Source organism: Pleurodeles waltl, chromosome 7, assembly GCF_031143425.1.
Source record: "Pleurodeles waltl isolate 20211129_DDA chromosome 7, aPleWal1.hap1.20221129, whole genome shotgun sequence".
NCBI classification, from domain to species: domain Eukaryota; kingdom Metazoa; phylum Chordata; class Amphibia; order Caudata; family Salamandridae; genus Pleurodeles; species Pleurodeles waltl.
The window spans coordinates 284,246,311-284,271,703 of NC_090446.1; the positions used below are offsets into that span (position 1 = coordinate 284,246,311).

A 25,393-nucleotide genomic window follows, 5' to 3' on the forward strand; every position below is an offset into this window, starting at 1 on the left:
CACAAAACAGTAATTAAGTAAAACACAGGAAACAGTTTAAAAATCCAAAACCAATTTATAAAAATAGTTTATATTTTTATCTTTACAATGACACAAAAACGAATAAAATCGGATAAGGGGAACCGGAGATATGAATTTTTAAAGAATTATTATTTTTCTAGCGCTTAGAAACAAAAAGCGCCAATCGGGTCATCTGGTTGCACCTCGATCGGGGCAAAGTCAAAGTTTCAGGCCGACCGCGATGGAGCCCTGCTCGGCTACAGGTCGCGGGAGGCCTCAGTTAAAAAGTTACCTTCTGACTTAGTCTTTATTTTGAAGATTTTCTTCAGCGGGACGAACCTGCCAGTCCAATTCGACCTCCTGGAGCTCTTCTCCGGATACGCGATGCTAGATTTCTCGGTGGAGATTTTTACCTTCGGACTTAGTCGTTTTTTCCAGGTGAAAATCCTTCGACCGGGGAAAACCTGGATCTTGATCCGACGTCCATGGAGCCCTTCTCGGATACGATGGCTGGGAGGTCCCGGTCAACTTTTTACCTTCGGACTTAGTCTCTTTTTCTGAGATTTTTCTTTACCGGGACGAACCACCAAGTCAGGCCGGGTCGCGGTTGAGGCAAGCCGGCTAGAATTTCCGCGGCGGGTCGGTCCCTCTATGGAGCTTTTTTACAAAAATTCTCAAATCTTCTCCAAACTTCTGGGGCTTCACCCAGATGTTCTTTTAAGGTTCTTTTGGGGTCCACAGCTCACCCAAAGGGTCCAGAAGTTCTGAGATGGTCCTTGGGGGGTGCGGACTACAACTCCCAGAATGCACCTGGCGCAAGCTCCTTTTTGGCCACTGGACAGTGGTCAGCTGGTCACTTTCTTCAGGAGTTGGTGCAGGGGACTCTGGATAGCAATTTTTCACCAGTAGCAAACAGGGAGTCCCTCCTTGAACCAGTTGAAGCCAGGCAAAGTCCTTCTTGTGGTGAAGCCCAAGTGTGCAGCTGGTGCAGTCCTTCTGAGTGCAGGTTCCAGGTGCAGGCCAGGGGTCCAGCAGGGCAGTCCTTCTTCTCCTTTAGTTCTTTTCTTGTTGAAATCTGATGGGGATCTGAGGTGTGGGTGCAGGTCTGCCAGTTTTATCCTTGCTCCTGGGTGAAAAGCAGGGGGGTCCTGGTTCTCCAATCAGGTACAGGGTCGTCCCCCTGTGATGACCACTTCCTGGGAAGTGTGGCAAAAACCCATCCCAAAAGGCAACATTCTCTAAAAATCCAACATGGCTGAATCTGATTTTTGGAGGTTACATCTGGCTGAGCCCACCCACTGGTGTGGCTAAAAATCATAAACACACCTCTCTCCTGCCCTCTCCTAATCTAATCAAGGGGGCACCTAGTTGTCTGGGGTTGCAGGATGTGGGGGTGTTGCTGGTTGCTCCAAATGTCCTTCTCTGCCTTTGAAGACCAGTTTGGCAGCCCTCCCCCTTCCTGCCTCACCATCTGCTGAGGGGAGATTCTCTCCCACAGGCACATTCCTTTGTGTGAAGCCAGGCCACTTCACACCTCATCAAGGCAGCTTGGCTAAGCTGCTGCAGGCTGGCCAATCAGAGCACAGCAGCAAAAACAATGCAGGGCTGAAATTGGCAACTTTTTAGGTATAGTCTAAAACTTTTTACCTGAACAAGTTATATTAAATCCCACAACTGGAAGTTGTGGGATTTATTACAACAATTAATTTGATACCAAATTCTTGGTATGCAACATTTAAGGAGACTTTAAAATTTAAAATAAAGTCTCCCCATTCTAGCCTATGAAGGCCATTTACTTCCATGAGGGAAAAACGAATTTGGCTGTTTTACCTAACCAGGGTTTATAAATCTATTTTTATAAAGTCCCTGCTTATAGTTACATGGCACCCAGTCCTAGGGGCACATAGGGCACATAGGGCACACCTTAGGGGTGACTTACATGTAAAAATAAGGTAGTTTAAGACTTTGGAACTACTTTTAATTCCAAAGTCGAATTTGCATATAACTTTAATTTAAAAGCAGCCAGCAAGGCAGACCTGCCTTTAAAATGACACTGGGCACCTCAGCAGTGCACCTAGGTGTGCACCACCTATGCTGTGGTCCCTAAACCAACATGCCCTACCCTATACTAGGGACTTCTAGGTAGGTTAACTTAGCCAATTATAATTAGCCTAATTTGCATATCCATTTTACACAGAGCACTGGCCCTGGGACTGGTAAGCAGTACCCTGGGCACAGCCAAGAGTCAGTAACCACCAGTACCTGTCCAAAAAGTGTGGGGGTGACCAGGGCAAAAAGGAGGACTTTCCTACAGTGGGTGATCCAATACTAGATCTTTGGGTCCTTATGAGGTTGCAGCAGAGTAGAAATAAGTTCAGCATTTAAAGAATGCTGGACTTCTGTTTAGCTAGAAGTTTTACCGCTCACACCAAATACATTCCTAGAATTGCCTAGATGTTAATGTCTTCATAAAAAGACAGAGGTTGAAAGTTAGAGGGCCTGTTATCAGCTGAGTTCCCTTTCATCCTCTGATTGCTCTCTCTTGCCCGGCGATGAGTTTGATTCAAGGAGTATGCTTAAGTATGCAAAGAAATTAATGGGCAGTAATCACATGCTAAGTGAAGGATTTATTGCCTATCATCATTGAATATGGCCTTTGCTGGTATTTGTGATCAGACAAGGTTCATGTTGCACTGCACGGAGTATTTTAAGAGGTGCGAAACCCCACGAGAGGTAGGCTGGGTAGTGAGCCCCACAGTTTATGTTCAGTTAATCTCTCAGGTGTGAAGGAGAATTCTTGTTGTATCTTTTCAAATATGAGAAGCCCCTTTATTGGATTATATGTTGTTATACATTTCTGCTTTATCAATTAGAGTCTGATCATTACGTTTGAGTACTGTATTGTGCACGATTCAAGATGTTTGGTGACTAATGGTGATACACTCAGATGTGCACATAAAACTGTGGTCGCACTTGCTCAGGAGCTAGCAGACTTGTTCACGCGTGAATGCAGTGTTGCCGCCAGTACCTACTTTGTGCCAGTGGTCACAGGTGGTAGGCACCACCACTCATTTTTGGGGATCTGATGGGAAGTTTAAGAACAAACAATTATATAAAATCAAAACTAAGTACCATTGGCATTAGCCGTTTAGCAAAGCTGTGGAGGGCTCATAAGGAAACGTTTGATTTCTGTCCTTATTATAATAATAATTATTATTATCATTATTATTATTAATATTATTATTATTATTATTATAAATTAACCACTGGGTGCAGGATACTAATATACAAGACCCTTCCAACACACATTAAAAGTTGGTCGTACTCCAAGGTTTCTTTATATTATGGGACATTTAGAAAAAAGAAAGGCCTATCTGCCACAGACTGTCACCATGCAAGGTGGGGGAGTTCTCTTCAGATGCAGTTTCCATTTCTGTTACGTAAGCTCTGAGAGTCAATACTAGAAGACATGGGCAGATTATGACATTAAGACTGCATGTTTTAGAAACAAATCAAACAACATAATGCATGCATTGCGCCACTTTGTAATCCTTTGCGCTACATTATACCTGTGCCAGGCATTATGTGTGCACAAGGGGCGTTCCCCCACAAGGGGGGGCGAAAAAATGGTGCAAAGAAATATAAGAGATTTCTTTGCGTCTTTCTTTTTTGGCACTTTTAACGCCTGCTCCAAGCAGGCATTAAAAGGAGGCTTCCACTGGTTACATTGAGTGCTTTGCAGGATTAGCATTAACATTTTTGACGGTAATCCTGCAAGGCGCCGGACCAGTGTACAAAATTCTGATGCTATTCCCCTTACTACCACCATTGTGCGCTGTATTTTAAATACGGCACACACATGGTGGCATTAGGGGGGAGCTAAGGGGCGCAAGAAAAGTGGTGCTGCACTGTGTGCAGGGCCAGTTTCTTAAATATGCCCCAAAGATTTTTTAACTGCTGTCACAGCTTCTGAAATGCAGGGGGATTATACCGTTGTAGGTACCGCACTCACACATGGTTACATGATCTTTCCAATTACCATTTAGCATTTCTTCTTCGTATTGCAACCTGCGTCCATTTTAGAGACATAATACGCATTGACATCTCTTTTTAAATGGTAATGCAAAAGTTGAAATCTGCTGTTCCTTGATGGACCCCTTTGATTAATTTACATGTGAGCATAAGAATTCTCTGTTTCACGACACATAATGTCTGTGAATTGTTGAGTCAGGTCTCTTTGCGCTATGCTGGAGTAATACACCGGGCACAACACAAAGCATTGGCAAGATAGAATTGCCAATCAGTACAAACACAACATTGTGATGTAAACTGATCAGTGATACACTTGGGGGGTCATGACCGCCAGGGCTGCGAATGACGGAAGCACAGCCAACAGGCTGGCGGTGCTTCCCTGCCCATTCTGACCGCTGCTCAGAAAACCGGGTTCGGCGGTTTCCCGCCGGATTTCCCCCGGCTGGGCGAATCCGCCAGGGCAGCGCTGCAAGCAGCGCTGCCCAGGGGATTCTGACCCCCTTCCCGCCAGCGTGTTTCTGGCGGTTTACACCGCCAGGAAGAGGCTGGCGGGAACGGGTGTCCTGGGGCCCCTGGGGGTACAGGGGCCCCATAACAGGGCCCCAGCCTGCTTTTCACTGTCTGCCTAGCAGACAGTGAAAAGCGCGATGGGTGCGACTGCACCCGTCGCACACCTGCAACACCGCCGGCTCCATTCGGAGCCGGCTTCAATGTTGCAGGCCCCCTTCCCGCTGGGCCGGCGGGCGCTAACATTGTTAGCGCCCGCTTGCCCAGCGGGAAGGTCGGAATGCCGCCAGCGGTCTTTTGACCGCAGAGCGGTCAAATGGCGGTTCCCGCCAAACGGGCGGCGACCTCCGCCCGCCGGGGTCAGAATGACCCCCTTGTGGTCTCAAATAGCACCCAGTCCGAGTGGGAAACACTTCACAAATTGTTCAGATTGCCCTTTTCACCTCTTTTGCAACCTAATCTCCTCTTTACCTGGTGGAATGCTAGCATGGTTCTCTACCCTCTTCCAGTTATCCTGGTACCACACTGCTTATCTATTTCAGGTCCAGATCTACATACAATTGATGCAACACAGTGCAGCAACTGATATTGCTGCGCTGCTTTGCATAAAAGGGAGAGAATAGGAGAGTGCCAAACTACTGCAAGGGTACTACTAAGATGTGCTTTTCTCCTCTCTCCCTTGCTGGTGCACTTTAGGTACCTATGCGCTAATCCAGACACTATTGTTCCATTGTGCAAGGGTGTCTTAACTTTATAGAGCCCTTTTGTACTGCTACAGGTGCCTTCCTGTGCAAAGCCTATGCTTTAAGGCAACGCGCCACTGTGTATGTGTGCTGTACAGTGTAGCACTTATGCCAAATGGGAAAACCGAGATGAAAATTAAACCTTTCTCCTTGTTGCATCTGCCTCAAGGAGGCATAGGACTGTGATGCAAATCCCTGTCTACAGTTGTTTGTCAATAGTTATTTGAGTCAAAACCCATAGGTGTTTGCCTGGGAGCACCCATTCACCACCCATGCACTTCCCCTTGACACAAAGTAACACAAGGCAGCGCACTGTGGAACTTTGTGTTACTACCTAACGCAAAACCTGATTTATGTTGGATAGTGAACTCCACTCGATGTCTTTACATCGGATTTGTATTACGAAAGTGAAGCAAACCCAATAGAAAGCTTCTGCCCCAGATTCTGGAACATGAGCTCTCTTTGCCTCCTGTTGTCTGACTCTTGTGTCTCTACTGAGGACCTGCTGCTCCATTGCAACAGCGAATATGTTTACCACCAGATCCCCTAAACAGCAAATGTCACATATTGAGCATGACTCTTGAAGATTAAACAGTTTTGATGTTATCAATGTTTGCCCGTTTCTAGAATATATTTTTAGAAAAGTTTACACCTGAGAATTATCACTTTCAAATCACACGCCTGTGAACTCAGGACAATGACACCTTTAACGTCTTTATGGCAATGCAGATGTGTTGCACTAGTTTCAGATGCCTGCACCAATCAGAGCCACACTACGCTCTAGAGAGAAGTATTTGATATATTTGTCTTTGGATTCTTTAAGAATAACTTGGGTCTATGGAGCATATTTCAAAAGTGGTGGTGAAAATATATTTTTCTTCTGGGTTGTTATGATAGGTTGGATAAATCCACAGTTGCCTTTCGAGGAAATGTGTTTAATTTTCTTTTATTTGTTTACACATTCTGTTCTTAAGATTTTATGATATCCTGCCTCGAATTATTTTTGCTGCATATCACCTTCATGGTGAAATTAATAGGTAAAATAAAGGTATATGTAAGATCAGACCCTTTAGCTTTGTGTACATACGGTATCTCGTTCCTGTAAATTTCATTACAGTATCAGGCTACATCTCACATATTCACTCCTTTCTGCCACCTTGTTATCTTATTTACTCTTCCTTCAAGTTTGTCAGGAAAGATTTTGATTGGTTTCAAAAAGAGTACTTGGTCATGAGTGCGAAAGTTAGTAATAATTTTCTCCAGAGTTTCCTTTGCTGGGCTACCAGTTCACTAAATCCACCCTGAAAGCCACACGGCTCTACTCCATAAAGCAATGCTCCAAACATCATTGCCTTTACAATCGTTAAAAATGTATTGTGCTATATTTGCATTATGTTTCTTATAGAATCTTACAATGTCTTTTAGGTTGAAGCTCCAATGTGATTTCATGTCAGAATACCATAGATGTTAATGTCACTGAACAAGAATGTCATAGGCAAAATATTATCTACTAAAATATCGTCAAGACATGCATTTATAGGTAAATACATTTGCTATTCTCAAATCCACATCTCTCCACATCTACATACCATACATATACATATATAGATATAAATATATATAAAGTAAGGCACAAAAATATGGAATTAAGCATAATAAACTTAAATGTAGCTATAATAATTACTTTGATGGTGTTTTGGTATACACTATTCTGACTACAATATTTTTGCAGGACTATATTAAATTTGCAATATTTGGTATAATGTGACATGAACACTTTGCTGAGGCCAAGAAAGTCAGACTGACGTTTGAAACTGTTAATTTTTTTAATTCTGTCTCCATCAAGATGGAATCAGCTTTTAAATTTGCTGTTCTTTCGAACACTCCACGCCATTAAATCGGCATAAGAATCATTCAGTGGTATCCCAGAGGATATGTTGTCATTTTAATAGCAGCTGTGTCAGTATTCTTGGTCATATCACAGCATCACCTTCATAAAGAACAACACAACTTTTCTGTGTCTGCTTCCCACCGGCAATATACCATCCTTGGAGTGTGGTACCAGTATGGAGATCTGTCATCAGACTCGGGAAATGCAGTCTTTTGTTATGTTTGACCTATTATGCTTGTGCTTCGCATGCTGTCATTGGTCAAGACTTACAAATACTCCATTACGCTGCCTACATCAATCGTTTTTTCGGAAAGGAGAAATTTGAAATCTCAGAAATACGTTCTAAAAGGCCAGATCAAAGGTGGAAGGTCCATTTTTAAACCTCCCATGATAAAGGGACAATACCTGTTGTTCTTTGAGCCAATCATTCATATTGTTAGCAAATATTTTGATTTAAGAATCTGTTTCTGGAGGGCATTATCACTCTGTATCATAGGCTTACTTGTTTTGCACATGGGTAATATAAGACAACTTTTTTTGTGAAGACAGAAAAAAATGTTACAGGGAAAGTAAACACTTGCTTTAGGATTGGCATTGACCAACCATTGACCAGCCAAGTAATGTTTTAAAACACAGGTCTAGTGGTAGTTACGGTGCAGAATCTTTCTCCGGTTTGAGCACACCAGTTGCTATTTTGATAGCTTCAAGGGAGAGCCATTCCAGATAATGGCAGTAGCGACCGTGAACAGTTGCAGCTCGCAGGGATTACAGGGGGTGGGGTGCCACATGTGAATGTGAGGTGGGGAATATACATTTAAAATACTTACCTGCGGGCCGCTCCTCCATCTCCTCAGTAGCAGGCAGGCACAGACTCCAAGCATACCCTGCGGCCAATCGTGATGCTGCTTAGATCAGCAGCAGCAGTAGGACTGGTGGGGAGCACCCAGCTAGCGCGCTCCCAGGCAGACTGGGAGCCTGTGCCTGCTCTCTCCAGGTAGGCAACACAGTGCCGGGATGGAGAGAGTACAGTGCGCATGTGTGTTTGGCCGGCACCAAACACACATGCGCACTGAGAGGAGTGCACAGTACACGCCCCTCAGTGCTCGTCATACCCAGTGCCCCTGATCCTTTAACAATGAAAGGATAATAAACTAAGTTTATTATGCTTTTGTTCTTAAAGAATTTGCTGCGGTGGCTGCTGGCAGGGGTGGGGGGGGTGACGCTCCTCCACCATAGCGGAGGAGCCACCACTGACTGTGAATTTATTGTATTTGTGAATTTATCAAAGGAGTGGACCATTAGGCATCCCAACATCCTATTTTTACTCCAAAGACCTTGTGATATGCCACGAAAAATAATAATATTAAGACAGCTCTTGATACAAATGTGTATTTTCTTCAATGCTTGGACAGCCTGTTAAGCTGTGCTTTCAAAGAGGCAGAAAACTGCAAATTATGATTATGACACAACAACCATTGAGAAGTTTCAGTTGGCCAAAGAGGTTCCCAGGGATATAATGTCATTCTGGTTGATCCCATTGTCACTGGTAGAGTATGAACAGCATCATGACAAAAAAGTGGCCAGAATTATGGGAAGGATATTGCAAAGTGTGGCTACCACACAGTAGTGTACAGTGTACATCAAAGCAAGCAGAAGTGAAGGTATGTAGTAATGGTATACTGCATTGGACATCAGTGCTTTAACAACCAGATATGTTTGGATAGTGGAGAAGTTGGTGGGAAAGCATTGAAGGATAGAAGGGGAAACAACAGTAGCACTATATATGGTGCCAAAAACCCATAATCTTAGTTCCTAACCCCATACATTACACAATCTTCTACAAGTGAACTCCTTGCCTTCTCAAACATCTCAAATTTGATCCTTGGCAATAACCCAGTTACAAAATTATTCCTGACCACACACAATTTGTGTGGTTCGGAAAGTTTGAAATACCATTGCACCCTCTTCTGAAGCTATGTTCACCCAGCCATACTTCCTTTCCTGATCATTTTCTTTGTTGGTCCCACCACCACTTCCTGTTCTGACCAGACCTTCCCTTCCAGCTGCTCCTTTTGCCATATTGTGGATGACACCGAAAAACCATGGTAGAACTAATTTTACTCCAACCTCTATTTTGCTCATGCAACCAAAAGGAATTTCTCCACTCATTATATTACACAAGGTCAACACATGTTTTCTGAGCAGTCTGTCTCCTGCCTGCACCATTTGCACACCACCCTTACCTGATGAAAGTGTGGAGTACATGAATTATTTGGGTACCCTTCACCAAAAGATTTGTGGCTTCCACTTATACTACCAGAATGTAAAGAAAGGTTCTAATATGTTTTATTGTACACATCTTTAAATGGTAATTTACCAGAACAGCATGCCCTAAAATGTAGTCTCCCTTTTCTTAGCCCTAATGGGGTTCTTAATCATAACCCAATCACCTACTTCTATATCTACTTTCACTTGACTGTTTTTATCAAAATTATGTTTCATGTAAGTTTGCTGCACCAACACTTTTGAGGCAATAACATCTCTAGATTGCCCAACACTCCTGCTCTTGTGTGCTACTTTTCTTCAAGGCACAACAGAAATAACAACGTGTGCAACTCTCTACCCCTTAGTAATGAAAAATGAGTCACACCTGTGATGCAATGCAGGACATATTGTAACTCCAAACTTTCTGTTTAACAAATGTGTCCAAATCTAATTCTGAGGCTTGAGAAATCTGCACCCCTTCCTTAATGATCTTGAACCAAGCTCAACTAAACCATTAGAAGTGGGTGAATACAGAGCTACTAACAATTTTTTAATGTCCATACGGGACAAAAATGTCCTCATACGGTCAGACACAAAGTGTGTACTATTTTTCATAATCACAACTTTTGGAGCACCCTCTAAAACAAAAAATGTTCTAAGAACTTGATGATTGCCTCAGTCTCCAGTAATTTTACAAATGAATGGTGCATCTACTTCAAAAAGTAATTAATCAAAAAGCACTGAATATCTCATATTCCCTGGTAGTGTGGAATAGGGACCTAAAATTTCTAACACTACTTTGTCCCATGCATTCTCTGGAAATGGCATAGGGTATAACGGTGTCTGCATACTTTTCCAGTGCTTTTTCTGACAACAAATATTCTAGGCACCTGTCAATTCTAATCTTTACCTGACTCTCCAAAGCAGGCTACCAGTTTTGCTCATCTTGGTGGTCCCCAAATCTGCCAGATGTACCTTTAATATTAGGACACTGTGTAGTTTTGTAGGCGGAGCAAAATGATCACCTCCAAGTATGAGCCCATTGACCACAGACAAATCTTCAGCAACCTGCAAGAATCAAATCATAAATCCAATCACCTACCTTCTGACCAACCATGCACAATGTACTCAATAAAGTTCCCCAATGTGTGGCCCTCTGCATAAGCATCTCTCCAATCTTGTTCACTCATGAGTAAGACATAGGCCCTCATTTCGACCTCGGCGGTCTTTTGGAAAGACCACTGACGTACCGCCGCGCTGAAGACTGCCAGTGCAGGCGGTTTTCCGCTCAGCGTATTATGACTGCTGGCAGCCCTCCATCCTTATTTGGACAGAGAGCCGCCAGCAGCCATACTGGCGGTCGGAGGCTGCTCCACCTCCACCGCCCCGTCATCAGAACACTGCCCACAGAATCACGTCCCATGATTCGGTGTGGCGGAATTCTGGTGACGGGGTGCTGGCGGCGGAGCAGCCTCCATGGATCCCGTCCCCTCCCGGAGGATCAACGGACAAGGTAAGTTGATCGTCCATTAGGTGAGTGGGGTGGGGGGTGTTGTGTGGTGTGTGCGTGCATGGGGGTGTGAGTGTGTAGAGGGGGTGTGTCTGTATGTTTGACTGTGAGTATGTGTGCGTGAATGTCTGTATGTATGTGTGCGTGTATGACTGTGTGTCTGCTGGAATGTTTGTTAGTATGTGTGCGGGTATGTGTGGTGGTGGTGTCTGTGTGCATGAAGGGGGGTGTGTGTCAATGTGGGGGGGATGTGGGGAGTGTTGTACTACCACCTTTAGGGGGCGGTAGGGGAGCGTCAGGTGTGTGGGGAGAGGACTTTGGGGAGGAGTAGGGGGAGACCCCTATCAGTGCCATAGAAGGAATTCCCTGGCACTGATAGTGCATACCGCCATGGATTTTGTGGCGGTTCCAAACCACATGAAATCCATGGCGGTATTCAGGGTCCTGATACCGCCGGCGTTCTGGTGATGGCCACCGGGCTGGAGACCGAAGTCTCCATCCCAGCGGTCCTCACCGCCCTGGCGGTCGGAGTGGAGAAGTGGCAGTAACCGCCATGGTCATAATTCCATTTTTTTTCCGCTGGCCTGTTGGTGGTATTACCGCCACTTCTTCCCCGTCCCCATGGTCACACATGGCATCCACCAGTGCCACACACTCTACATCATCTGTTATGAGAACGTCTGGATAAATAATCCACGCAGAAGTTCCTTTCACCTGGAGTATGTCTGATGACAAAGTTGTATTCCTGCAATTTGGAGACTAGTCTGGTGTGTCTGGCAAACATATTTCTGTGAATACAGTTTGTGAAGATGTGAACTAAAGGTTCATTGTTGGTGTTTAGCTCAAACGTGATACCCCAGATATATGTCTTGAATTTCTGTATGGCCCCCACGCATGCTAGAGCCTCGCGATCAATCGTACCGTATTGGAATTTGTATGGCCTTAGGGTCCTGGATGTAAAGGAATCTCTTCTTTCACTACCTGCTACTTTTTGACCAAACAGCCCCTAAACCGCAGATGCTCTCTGATTCTCTTTGATGACAGGTGAATGACTTTCACTAAAAGCACTTAAGGCCGGCGCTGTAACATTTAAATGTTTGACATTCTCAAAAGCCTTTTCTACCTCATCTGACCACACAAATGTTTGTTCATTTCTGAGTGGTATCCTCAGGGGTTCAACAGCCTGGGCATAACCGGCGCGAAACGTGCATAGTATTCAGCTCGCTCCAGAAATGAACACAAAACACCTTATCTATAGGTGTCTTTGCATTTTTAATCGCCTTTTGGGGACAGTTTGGGTTTTACACCATTGCACAACAGAGTATGTCCTAAATAGTCCAATCCATTGGTGGTAAATTGAACTTCTCAAGTCAGATCATCATCCCTCTTTGTAACAAGATAGATAATATCTGTTGGACCTGGCCCTTTTTATAGGGTCATTCCCTAAACTTTTTGCCTTCTCCTCATTTTTCTGACCCTTTTTGCTGACGTTATGACTCTGGTCACTTTATCACTGCTGATCAGTGCTAAAGTGCATGTGTTTCTAAACTTGGTATGATGGGCTGATACTTGATTGGCAAATGTATTTTTACATGTACGTCCCTTGTACAGTGGTATCCCTATACCCATGGCCTGTAAATTAAATACTAATAGTGGGAGTGCAGCGCTGCTTGCGCTCCCACAGAAGTAGCCTTTCAAACCTGTGTCAGGCCTGCTTGCTCAAGGCTGCATGCACAGTTTTACTGCCACATGGACCTGGCATCTAAATTCACTTGCCAGGCCTGACACTCCCCTTTTACTACATGAAAGTAAGGTAGGCCAGAGCTAGCCCTATGGGCAGGGTGCTATGGATGTAGAAGGCAGGACAAGGCAAGGCAAGTCACCCCTAAGGTAGGCCAGAGCTAGCCCTATGGGCAGGGTGCTATGGATGTAGAAGGCAGGACATGTGCCTGGTTATGTGGCCTGTCCTGATAGTGACAAACAGCCTATTAGGTTTCTCACTGCTGTGAGTGGTCCCTACTCATAGGATTGCATTGAAAATGCCCTGCCTTATATCTAGGAGGTATTGTCTGATTTATGAAGAGTAGCGTAGGCATGTTTTGTATGGTTGTAATGGTAGTGAGAAATGCTGCTTACTGGTGTAGGTGTATTTTTTACTACCATTATAGAAATGCATCTTCTAGAAAGTGAGCATTTCTATGTGCTTATGCCTCTGGTGTTTTGCAGCTTGACGCCAATCAATATTTGGGCAGAGTGACAGATGGGCTTTGTGCATACCTTTCAGACAGCCTGTACTCAGGGAGGTTGGAGGTATCACAGAGGTGCATCAGCACAATGAATGGACTTCCTGGGCTGAGAGGAGGGGAGGTAGGGCACACCTGCATTTGTAAAAGCTGTGCCCTGGCCTCACACAAAGGGACTTGTTTACCCCAAACTGATGTCAGCAGCCTGTGCTGGAGGAAAGAGGGGACACTCGAAGAACTGGTTGGAACTGGTTGAAACCTCTTCTCCCCCTCATTGAAATGACTTTGCAGTGGCTTTCCCTCACAATTTTAGAGCTCTTTTGGACCTGAGACCAAACCTCTGCCAGAGAGGCTACTGGGCTGCACAAAGGACTTATCAGGATCACTTTACTGCTTGTTGCCCTGCTGACCAGCTGTCCCCCTAGGCTTGGGCTGGACTGGCACTGCCGGACTGACTGAATAGATCTCCCCTGCCTTCCTGTGGGGTGGTGGTCTCCCTGTTTACGGCTGCCTATCCTTGTGGCACCCCCAAGTGTCCTCTGGGAGTCCAGAATGTGAAGGGTGCTGCTTTCCTGCTCCTGGGGAGTCCCTAGAACCAGAGCCTGGTGAACGCTTTATTCCCTGTGAGAAGCACAACCTGGGTGCTTTATTTACCTGCCACGGAGCATGTCTGGAGGCGCTCCGCGACTTTATTGTCTGGAAGATCACCGTAGTGACCTGGGCACTCAAAAATCCTTGACCTGCTGGTCGATGGACAATAAGCACGGACCGAGGTGTGCTTGCCAAGGCACCCCCGGGACAACAGAACATTTACAGTAGTGCCCCCGGGGCAGCCACAGGAACTTCTTCTTGAGACCATCACCTCAGCGGCCTGGGACTCCGTACCACTCGGGCACCTTCTCAGGTGTGATGAGCTGGGGAGTTTACCACAAGTAGACAACTCTCCCTTCTCTCCCATGGGCCTGAGTGTGACTGCCCCTCCAGGAGAGGAGCTGTTGCTCAGCGTGGCTGGGCCCCGACCCTGGATCTGCTGTAGCGTGCTTGGAGATGAGCACCACCAATTCAGAGCGATGCAGTGAGGACGCATGCAGCCACTCCGGGAATTGCCCCCCACCTTCTGCATTGAGGCCCCGTGAGGTCTCCCAATGGTTTTTGTGGAGGAGGGACTCTGGCTAAAGACCGGATAACAGGATGGGAGGAATCCTCATCGTAAGCCCGAGCTTGTCAGCCCGAGTCAGACATCGCCACTATAGTCTCCACCATAGCCATATCCACAGTGACAGGAGCACCAGAGCTCCTGTGCTGGGGGTGTTGCCTTTGTTCCCTTGCTGTATAACCCATATATGTGCAGACGCACCGTAACTCCCCCAGAAGGAACATTTTTTCATGCCATGAAAGGTGCTTATGTCCCAGTATGATTATACTGACACATGTATTGCTTTTTCCTTTGGTGATGGGTTTTCATGCCATAGAAGGTCTGCCCTAATATGGGCATTTTTGTTTATGACAATGACAACCTGCCTACTTCTTGTTTTGCAGGACAACAAGTAACATATATGTCTATCTGACATATGTGTTTTATTATGGCTACTGCTTACTTCTGTGGAGTACTAGTAACTTGCGTAATGTTCTGAGAACTACCTGGGTAGTAGGGTATCACTGATACTTGTTATGTTTGGTCTAAAGAAGTTTCATGCAAAATAGTTTATTTTTATATAACTTGGTGTTGTGTTTTCTTTGTGGTGGGGATAGTGCGTCACGTGTGTTGTGTGTGGTGTGCAAAAGCTTTACACATTGCCTCCGGGTTAGGCCTGACTGCTCATGCCAATCTACCAAGGTGGTGAGCAGGGGTTATCCTGGGTGTGTGACCCCCTTGCTCTGACTATAGTGGGTGGGTTCTGCCTGGCTTAGGTGTATACCCTAGCCAACCAGAAACCCCATTTCTAACAATATCTTTCTAAACATCTTGTTATGTTCTTTCAAATCTCTTGCATAAACCAAAATGTCATCTTGGTATGCCTGCATGGCAACAATGCCTCCAAATAAATTGTCCATTCGGTATTTAAACACACTGGAGGCAGATGCCAGGCCAAAAGGCACTCTAAGATATTTGTAGGCACCATGTGTCACAAAGGTCGTTAAATCTTATGACTCAGCAGTCAAGGCAACCTAGTGGTAAGCTGACGTTAGGTCAAGTATAGAAAACCACTTTGCCTCACCCAGACTGGCCAATAGATCATGGATCTTGGGCAGTGGGTGGCGATCCCTACAATGTTCTTATTGAGAGCACGCAAATTGGCACATATTCTGATTTTGCCAGACTTTTTTGTGTGCCACTACAATGGGTACCACCCATTGCGAAGAATCTGTGGATTGGATAATACCTTGAGAAGACAACTCCTCAAGTGTCTCCTTTAGTTCGTCCCTTACAGTCATAGGCCCTGGGTGACTTTGTAAGCTATCAGTCAGTCAGTCAGAGAACTTTATTCGGCAATTGCCATAAAAGTGCATACAAAAGACACATATTACGAATCTATAAATATTATAAAACAAAATAAAAACTGTTAAACAAATTCTAAGAGCACCGTATAAACATCCAGTCTAAATCCCCTTGGCATGTAACAAATAAATATACTAAAACATGATTAAAAATCGCAAAACAAAAGTTTACAGATATTGTCTCAAAATAGAAATCTCACACAAACATATAAAAATTAAGATAAAATAGACCTTTTCCTAATACTTAAAGAAGCTGTAACAAAATGTAATACATGGGAACAGGTTTGAATATCTGACAGTCTCTGAAAATATAATAAAGCTTCCTTATAGTGGATAGGTCTACGATGACATAAAATGGGTAAGATAAAAGTCTTTCTAGGAGCAGCATATAAAGAGCAAAAGAGAAAAAAATGTAAAGTGCTCTGCTTTGACTTAGAATCACAGGGGCAGGGTGGTAGGTCATTTTTCCAGATACATGGTTCGGGAAAGGCTACGTTAAAATGAATCAGATTAAATCTAAAAAAAGCTAGGAGAAAGGATTTTTTAGAACTTGAAAACCAGATCAAATAAGGTTCAAGACTTGGAACAGTTATAATCCGGGTATATGAGTCAAAAGATTTCAAATTCAGGGAGCTATAAAAATCTCAACTCTGATATGTGCTCGCAATAAATTGACTGCAGGACAGACCTAGAGTTTGTGGTTAAGAGATGGGGTTCCTCGAACATATACCTAAGCCCTAGCTTCTCAAAGGAGTTTCACAGAAACACAAGCCAGGGAATCCTATTTGAATTGTCTAATTGTAAACAATCAGAGATACAATCTTGAACAAGTTTTGCCGCAGGATTCAGCCAGCATCTAATCCAGAGCAGTAGAGGAGCAATAGAGACCCTGTCCTCCAAAAAGCGTTGACCAGTTTCCTCATGGCTGATGATGTTTGCTATACATTTTGGAACCGTCAGTAGTCTACCCAGGAATTTATTTTCGACCCTTTGGAGCGACGGTATTTTATTGTAGCCCCAAACTCCTGCCCCGTATAAGACTGCTGCAGCACACTTGGAATTATAAAGTGTTTTCATCTGTGCAAGGGGTCTGTGACCTAATATACTGGTAAAGCGAAAAATCACTTAATTGTTCCTAGTCAACTGTTGTAAGCTATCAGCTGTGCCTTTCATACCAACTTGATTTGATGTTAGAATCCTTTCACTCCTCCAAATTGCTCACAAAACAGTGTTTGAAATCAGCTGATATATTCTAAATTGTCTCCTGAACATCACCAACATATGATACGGGAATACCTCCAACCATTACAGGATTCTCTGAACGTGGGATTAAGTATAAAACCATTTTAGCCAGCTCTTGTCACTCTATAATGTTTCTGCCTTCGATAGCTACGGAAAATTTTGTGTAAGTCTCTCCGCCGAGACATGATACTTTGGAATTGAAATAGCCCAGCATTTCAATGTCCTTTTCCCCAAATGCTTTGGAATTGACATCCATAGGTGGCAGAGTGAAATTATTGCCCCAGTCGAAATGAAAGGTGGGATACCTCAGGATAGGTATAGGCAAACCACACCACACTACAGTCCACCATAACTTTTTGTGAAACCTTATCAATGAGAACTTCGTACATTGGTCCTTTGACATACGCCGTTCGAGATGTGCAACATAGTGTAAGAATGGCATTGTTTAAAGAATCAACACACAAGACTACGTCTACATCCACATTTCCAACTTTCACAGTGCTTTTAACACACTAGAACACAAACTGGAAGTGACCCAACTCTTTACACAACAGACAACATTTTCCAACTGCAGGACAGCCAGCAAAATTGCTAAGGTGACCTTTGGAACCACATTTATGGCATTAATCAAATGTTTTCTTGGTAGTGTTTCTCATTGTTTTTCCTTTAGTGTTGACAGTACACAACAATTCCATGTGTTTTTCGACAACACTTCATTGACTGCAGATTCAGCATGGAGGATTTTAGAAGAAAATAATTACCTCACCATGCTCTTGGCCAGGCTAATAACTTCTACCAATGTTGGATTTCTGCAACTTTCCTAGGCCTTTTTGATAAACAGTTAGACACAAACTAGTTGTAAATGTATGTATCAAGGTAGGACCAAATTTGCAAGTCGCAGCCAACCATCTAAGTTGATGAAACATGCTTTTCCACGTTTTTCTCTGTCTGCTGTTTGCACTTGTAACAATTGTGGCATTCAAGCATTATACGAGGCTCATCAGAGAATTGTTTGAGTAGACTTGCAAGAGCGTCTAAATAAACAATCAATTGGCTATCTCCAGAATGCCCTTGTGGTCCATGTACATCATGGTAGAGTGTCAAAAAAGTGTTGGGCTGCCTGGCCCGAAATACCGAACGATAGGGCAGACTTGCATGCAGATCTACACCCGTTGACATCTATTGTAATTAAATGGCTCTCAAATAGTCTGAGTCATTGAATCCGTTTTACAGGTGGCTTACCATGCTGACTTAGAAATGGTGACAGTTGTGTGATTGGTGAGGAGTGGCCGTAATGATATGTTCGTGGCCACATGGCACAAACCCAGACTGCCCACAGTATAGACTTGTCCAAAATATGTGTTGGGTGAAACAAAGGCGGAGAAACAAAGACATCTCTGCAAATGTCAGTAATGCCACAATCCAACAATGTACCTTTAAATATTTTTTTTCTGGCCCAGCACTTTTTTCACAGGTGTGTGGCCGCGTAAATATCCTAGAATACAAGTACCTTTGCGATGAAACAATTCGTAATTGCATTGAAGAAAGATGTGCCTTGGATACCGCTGTGCAGTTGCTATGGACAATACAGCAAAATGGATGCAGCATACTGATTATAGCAGTTGCTGATGAAATGATGACGATGCCCAACTCAATATTATAGTTGCGTGTGATATGGATTGGTTTAATTGAGCACAAGAAAGAATGGAGAGGGAGGTCGCCATACACCAAGCATGGGGACCTAATCAAAAGATGCACAGTAAGCATGCACCTCCCAGCACCCAGGCAGTATCTCACTTGTGTGCAAGAAATGCACAGTATGATGCTTGGAACCTGCCCTGAGAGTTCAAATCAGGCAGTGTGGTCGCTTGAGTTTGCATTCAATGGACGAGGAGACTTCCTCAATTAATAAAATGCAGGTGGCGGCTCAATCTGTAATGCACTGAAATTATGTAAAAGTCAGTGCAAGGGTAAACAGAGGAGGATGAGCCCAAGTCTTATTGTCACCAAATGGGACAGGTAAGGGTGTGCACCAGGATGAGCACACTGCCCATGATGCCGCATGACCTATCAGCCTGGACTCTGACAGCAACTGACCACTGTCAAGGAATCCATCTTCACTCATGAGAAGGTTGAAAGTGCAATCCGCCCCTTCCATCCACCAAAACAAGGTCTCTGGATTCATGATGGAGGTCCGGGTCAGAAGGGTGGAGAGCAGCCCAAGGGCTTTGTGGGCCTCCTGAGTCAAATGGGCTGAAATTCTGTTTTCCTGTTGCATGAACTGGATGCAAAACGGAAAGTCCCATCGATATGGAATCTTGTTTTGCTGAAGGTGGTGAGTTATGTCTTTAAACTCTTTCCGATGTGCTAGGGTATGGCCAAAGATAACCTGATTCAGAGAAATGGAGTCTCCATGAAATACAAATGGTCTTGCATGTAGGATCTGATCCTTCTGTTGAAAGTAGTGTACTCTTGTTAAAGCGTCCAGAGCCAGGTTCTTTTGCAGTTGAAAGAGAGCACTCTGTGAGTGCAATTCAGGAAGACCAGTGAGTTGTCATATAGCTGGAGAAGGTGAGCAAAGAGAGCCTGGATGTGGGTAGTGAGGTAAACTGGTGGAATGGAGGATGGGGGGCCTCTAATGCGGATATTGTTATGTCTCAAATGATTCTCGAGGTTGTTGATCTTATGCTGAAATGCCAACTGACCTCGCTCTAGTTTCTTAATGCAGATTGTGCAGTTAACATTATCAAGGACATGGTTGGCCACAGTTGTCTCCACAGTCACTAGATGAGCATTTGTTTGGCGCAAGGACTGATCAAGTTCGGACTTGGCGCTGGTGAAGTCTTGTCAGAGCAAGGTAAGATCCTTGCAAAATTCAGTGAAGAGGAGCTGTATATCCCCATTTGTGGCAGAAGCGTGGCTATCTGGGCTCGCTTACTTACCAAGAGGTTGAGGCTGGGAGTCCCCTCCACCTGCTGAGGAAGGTCTGATTTTTGAAGAAAGAGGTATGAAGTAGAATCAAGACTAGACAGTTTTGTCATTTGCACACACTAGCATTTTTCATTGCCAGTGACAAGCTCTTAAGCAGAACTTTGTATCTATGCACTTATATTACTTTTTTTAATTTATTTTTACAAATTTAGCATTAGCCTGCATGATAATTTCTTAATGGACATCAGTTCTAGCAAACATTGTCAAATCAACGTGTATCACATTTGGGACCTTTTGGCTAAGCAGTACAGCATTGGCAAGATACTGTGCCACACTGTGAAAATAAAAAAGCAAACAAAAGGTGTGATGGAACCGCTGTAGCAGTTACTTCATTTTGTAGGTGCGCACATACACAAAGACGTGAGGATGTGCACGCATCACTATGCATGTGCGCCTACAAAATTACATAGGTGCCATTTTTTAATTTCACTGATCTGAGATTGACGTGTAGATTAAAGAAAATGAAAAAGAAGTAGCATGAAACAGCCTTTTGAAGGGGGTGAGGATGCCGCACTTTCCTTTCTGGTCCTTCTACAATCGAAGATCGGGTGGGGGATAGGAAAAGCAACAATACAATGGAAAGCAACATGTTCGTGGGGTTGAAGTGCATGAGCAGGTAAGCAACAAGCAAAACATGGGAGGCAGGGAGTCTGATGTTGGAGGAACACAAGCAATAGAGCTTGCAAAATGATGGAAACAGTAAAACTGAGACCTAGGAGTGGGGTGTTTGGTAAGGGGAGAAGCACACAAGGGAATGAGCTGGAAAATACATGCAGTCCCATGGAGCAACTTAGTAAAAGGAAAAAAATAGCTTTTCAAAGGTGAGCAGTCAAAGGACAGATGCCAGTCAATCGGTGAGATTGTAGTGGCCATGCTCCACGGCAGGGGCAAACACAAGATGGACAAGCTGGAGCAAAAAAAGCCATTAAATAATTTCTGTTAAGCTTTTTATTATTAATTTTAATTCATTTCACACACGAAAGAGTACATCATTCTTCCCTTTATATCACTGCTCATGGACATTACAGGTGTTTTCAGAGTCTTTTCTTTGTTCTGCCGTTACTCTCCATTCAGGTTAAAGAGCACTAATGAAGGTACAAGCCACAACCTGCGGTGGTCGCTGGGACTGCACTATGGTAGGGCCCCAGTAAAAAAGAACAAGAGAAAAAATGAAAGGAAGCAAAATGGTCCAACAGAACCAAAAATAACCACTGTAGCTAAGCCCACATGGGCATTGTCAATATTCTGATCACACAAGCAGCACCTCTTTAACATCCTCGCACTTCCATTCCATTATACATTAGTCTTGACCTTACTAAACCAACATAATACGAAATATAGGGGGTGATTCTGATATTGGCGGGCGGCGGGAGCCGCCCGCCAAGCGGGAACCGCCAGAAGACCGTACTGCGGTCGAAAGACCGCGGCGGTCATTCTCGGTTTCCCACTGGGCTGGCGGGCGACCGCCAAAAGGCCGCCCGCCAGCCCAGTGGGAAACAGCCTTCCCACGAGGACGCCGGCTCAGAATTGAGCCGGCGGAGTGGGAAGGTGCGACGGGTGCAGTGGCACCCGTCGCGTATTTCAGTGTCTGCACAGCAGACACTGAAATACTTTGTGGGGCCCTCTTACGGGGGCCCCTGCAGTGCCCATGCCCCGCAGCACCCCCTACCGCCATCCTGTTCCTGGCGGGTCTGGCGGTAGGGGGTGTCAGAATCCCCATGGCGGCGGAGCGGGCTCCGCCGCCATGGAGGATTCTCAAGGGCAGCGGAAAGTCGGCGGTACACCGCCGACTTTCCGTTTCTGGCCGCGGCTGAACCGCCGCGGTCAGAATGCCCAGCGGTGCACCGCCAGCCTGTTGGCGGTGCTACCGCGACCTCCGCCATGGCGGTAATTACCGCCAGGGTCAGAATGACCCCCATAGTGCGCTCCTCCCGGTGTAAAGATTAATAAGGAATCAAAAAGCTAAACTCTGATCACAAGGCTCATAGAACAGGGCCAACAGTTCATGCAAAAACATGGGAAATGCAAGTTAAAGCCATCGAATAGAAATCAAGGAAACGAGAAAGATAATAAAGCCAATCAATGACAGCCAATGGAAGAGCTATAAGCAGCTATAAGTTCTTGGTAAGTCCCCAATAAGTCCTTGGTAAACAAACAACTTGTGCTTATTACTAAGCTCAAACTAAAACGGGCCAAAATACTGTTTGTGCTTGTTTAACCAATTACGCGTATGGCTAAATAAACATCCCTCTTCCCCTTTGCACAGAACATCTGCAGGTAAAGTAACATAAGAAAATCCTCATGTAACATAGAATCGCCTCATTATGTGCTCATCTCACATTGTATAAGACCCTTAATAAACACTTGTTAGATTCACAGCTACCAAGGTGGACCACGTATCAAAGCAGTCACCAATGAAGAAACATGACACTCATCCTTCAAGCCTACAAGGACCGCAATATGCTGAGAGGTTTATTAAAGGACATGAGCAGCGGCGTAGCTAAGAATAATGTGGCAGGTGAAGTGGCACGGGGGACCAGTGAACTGAGGAGGCTCACTCTACCCTGATTAGTGCTCTATTTTGCTCTACAAATAGAGGTCAGGGCATTTTCTTTGATTGCATTTGGGACTACGACATCTTTTTTAGGTTACTGGGTACGAGGGGTGGTTATCATACCTTCCGGATATTTATAGTTGTTTGTGACATCCATGCGGCTGGTACTGCCTACAGCCTTGGTGCTGATGTATTTTCCAATGGAGCTGCTGTTATTTTTCAATACCCTCTTTGTTCCGTCTTTGAAAGTAAGCCACGTGCAGTGGTCTGCGTTAACTTCCGCAAACAAAAAAGGTGTGTCATAGCCAAGATCAATGTCTCCTTCTTTAATGGCTTTCACTGAGGCCGGTCCGCACTGATATTTACCTGTGGCAGACAAGAAATACAGTAAGTGTCCCTAATCCACAATCGTTGATAGGTCACATTATATTGTAACATCATGGCACATAAAAAAACACTTGTGGTATCAGATTTTATCAGCGTTAAATATTTGATTGAGGCACAAAACATTTACAAGACATAGTAAAATGGGGCTTCATTTGGAGTGCGGCGGAAATAGTACTTCATGGTAGCAGTGATGGAGTACCTTTTACCCCCATACTGAAGGTTCATCCTGCTCATTTAGAGATGGGCAGCTCTTCAGTATGTCAGGGCCGAGGAGTTCCCCCTCTCCTGCTGACTTACACTCCGCCAGGCCGTCTGAGGTTTTGCCATTGGAGGGGCCCACGGAGAGGGAGACTCGCTCTAGTCTCTCCGCGGGCACGTTCGGGAGAGGACAGGAAGTGGCGTGAAGGAGTCGGATTGGTGGCAGGTAAGTGGTGGTGGGTTTTAGTGTAGGGCTTAAAAGGAGGATGTGAGGGAAGGTCAGCCTCTTTCCGTGCCGACCGTTGATAGGAAGGAGCGGAATTTGACCACCCGCCCACCCGGCAGTCAAGGAAGATAAGAAGGGTATGGAGGCTTAGGGGTGTATTATAAAAAGGTGACGACGGATAGGGAAGGGAGAGTCAGTTATGGCAGGTGATATTTGAAGGCATGGCAGAAGATGGGGAAGGGTGGAGAGCCAGATGTGGGCTTGTCCACCCTTCCAAGGGGAATTACAATGAGGTGAAGGAGCAGAGTGAGGGGGTATGCTCGAAGCAAGTAGGGCATGGGAGGAATAGGGGAGTGTAGAGGGGAGAAGCGAAGAAAGGTTTGGAAGAGAGAGATGAGCAAAGGAAAAACTGGAAGTTGGGGGTTTAGTTAATGTTTGGGTATACATTTGAAGTTCAATGTTGTTTATGTTGAAATCCTGTCCTAAATAAATGGCCTTTTGCACTATTGGAAGTGTCACTGTATGTGTGTGTCCCGATTGTCCATGCGCCCTATTTCAAGTGGGGGAACACGTTTTTTCTTTTGCTTGCCCTCATCCAAAACATTGGGGCAGAAAGAGAAAGCCAAAACACTTCCATGACCCTCATGCCATGGGAGAAGACTGCCATGGAGAGGGGACTATTGCTCTTTTTATTTTCGAAAATATTATCCCAATTTGTGATTGTTTTTAAAACGGAAAAAATAAATTGAAAGTGTGCCATACAGCTGTGTCATGTTGCCATGATGGCAGCTCTTACTAATGTAGTCAATGTCCGCTGGGGCACAGACACCTCTAAATTTGGAGTGCTGTTACTCCATCAGGTAGACAAAGCAAACAAATCTGTTGCCCTCACAGAGTAACTGATCTCTAAATCAGATCCTTACTTTCACTGGGAAGACTCACTTTGTAGTTTGCATTTTCCTTCCTTCATAATCTTCCATCTATTGGTTCAAGTTTGTTCTTAGATGGACCACTCTTTTGCTTTCTGAAGCTCATTGGCCTATTTTTTCATTACATTTCATTGAATTTCTAATTACTTTGATGTACAATCGTACTTCTTTTTTATCTATCACACAAATAGAAGTCCAGAGGCAGCTACCAATAATAAATGCCTACTGGTCCAGCATAACTGCCTCTATGTGTATGGCACTCTGTGTGCATGCCAATGTATGTGCGCAAGGATGAGTATGTTATTGAATAGGGTAGTGTTTATGTTAATAGAGGTGCTTCAGTGCATAGATCTGTGTATGTGTGTGTGTGTGTGTGTGTGTGTGTGTATGCAGAGTGCGTAACTGCACAAATGTCTGTCTGTAATGCAGAGTCACTGACTATTCTACTCTGCATATGTGAGTGTACATGCATGAATATGAGTGTGCATAGGCATGAGTGTATATGGGGCTATCACAAATTGCATGAGTGCATTTGTGGTTTTGTGAATGCAGGATCTTCTTGTGTGTGAGAGAGCATCTGTGTGCATATATTTGTGAGTGCATATTTGTAGTGAAACCTTGTTCTCTTCTCATTAGACTGTCTGATGTCTGAAACATTAATGACCACTGTTCCATCACATTTCTCCTTACAAGGATATCCACAGTGTTTAATTTGTAAAAGCAATGATTACCAGGTCCCAATGTATTTCACAGAGGTTCACTGGACCTGTCACCACCCACAGCGCCTGCCCCGTCTGCTGAATGCAGGTGGCAGTATTACAAAACAATGACAAACAAACAAGTGGATTATTCTACAACACCTCAAACTATAAGGATGGCACGAAATTGAATGTTTCAACATTTTTATAAGTATATTAAATAGTTGAACTGTCTATTCATCAACTCTTCTAAACATAGAAAATCTGCAAAGTCACATGATATGCTCTATGTAAAGTCCCCACTTGCCAGGGTTCAGAAATACCTGCTGCTCCTGAGCCTGAAAAGCACAGGCACAAATTAAGCACTGGGTATCATGTTCCTCAATGGACTGTGTCTTATTCGGTTTATATTCCTTACACTCAGTCAGGTGCACCTGTGGGTTTGCAAGTAGGGAGCATCTATTCCTATAGTGCTCCT

General features: G+C 44.5%; 1 protein-coding gene across 1 annotated transcript in view; it reads right to left on the bottom strand.

Moving 5' to 3' along the window:
• LOC138304018 (protein-glutamine gamma-glutamyltransferase E-like) overlaps nucleotides 1–25,393 on the bottom strand; it is a 289,413-nt gene that overhangs the window by 67,641 nt on the left and 196,379 nt on the right. The window contains exon 9 of the mRNA XM_069243665.1: nucleotides 22,601–22,843. Coding sequence (XP_069099766.1) covers nucleotides 22,601–22,843 — 243 coding nt within the window. The remainder of the gene's footprint in view (nucleotides 1–22,600; nucleotides 22,844–25,393) is intronic.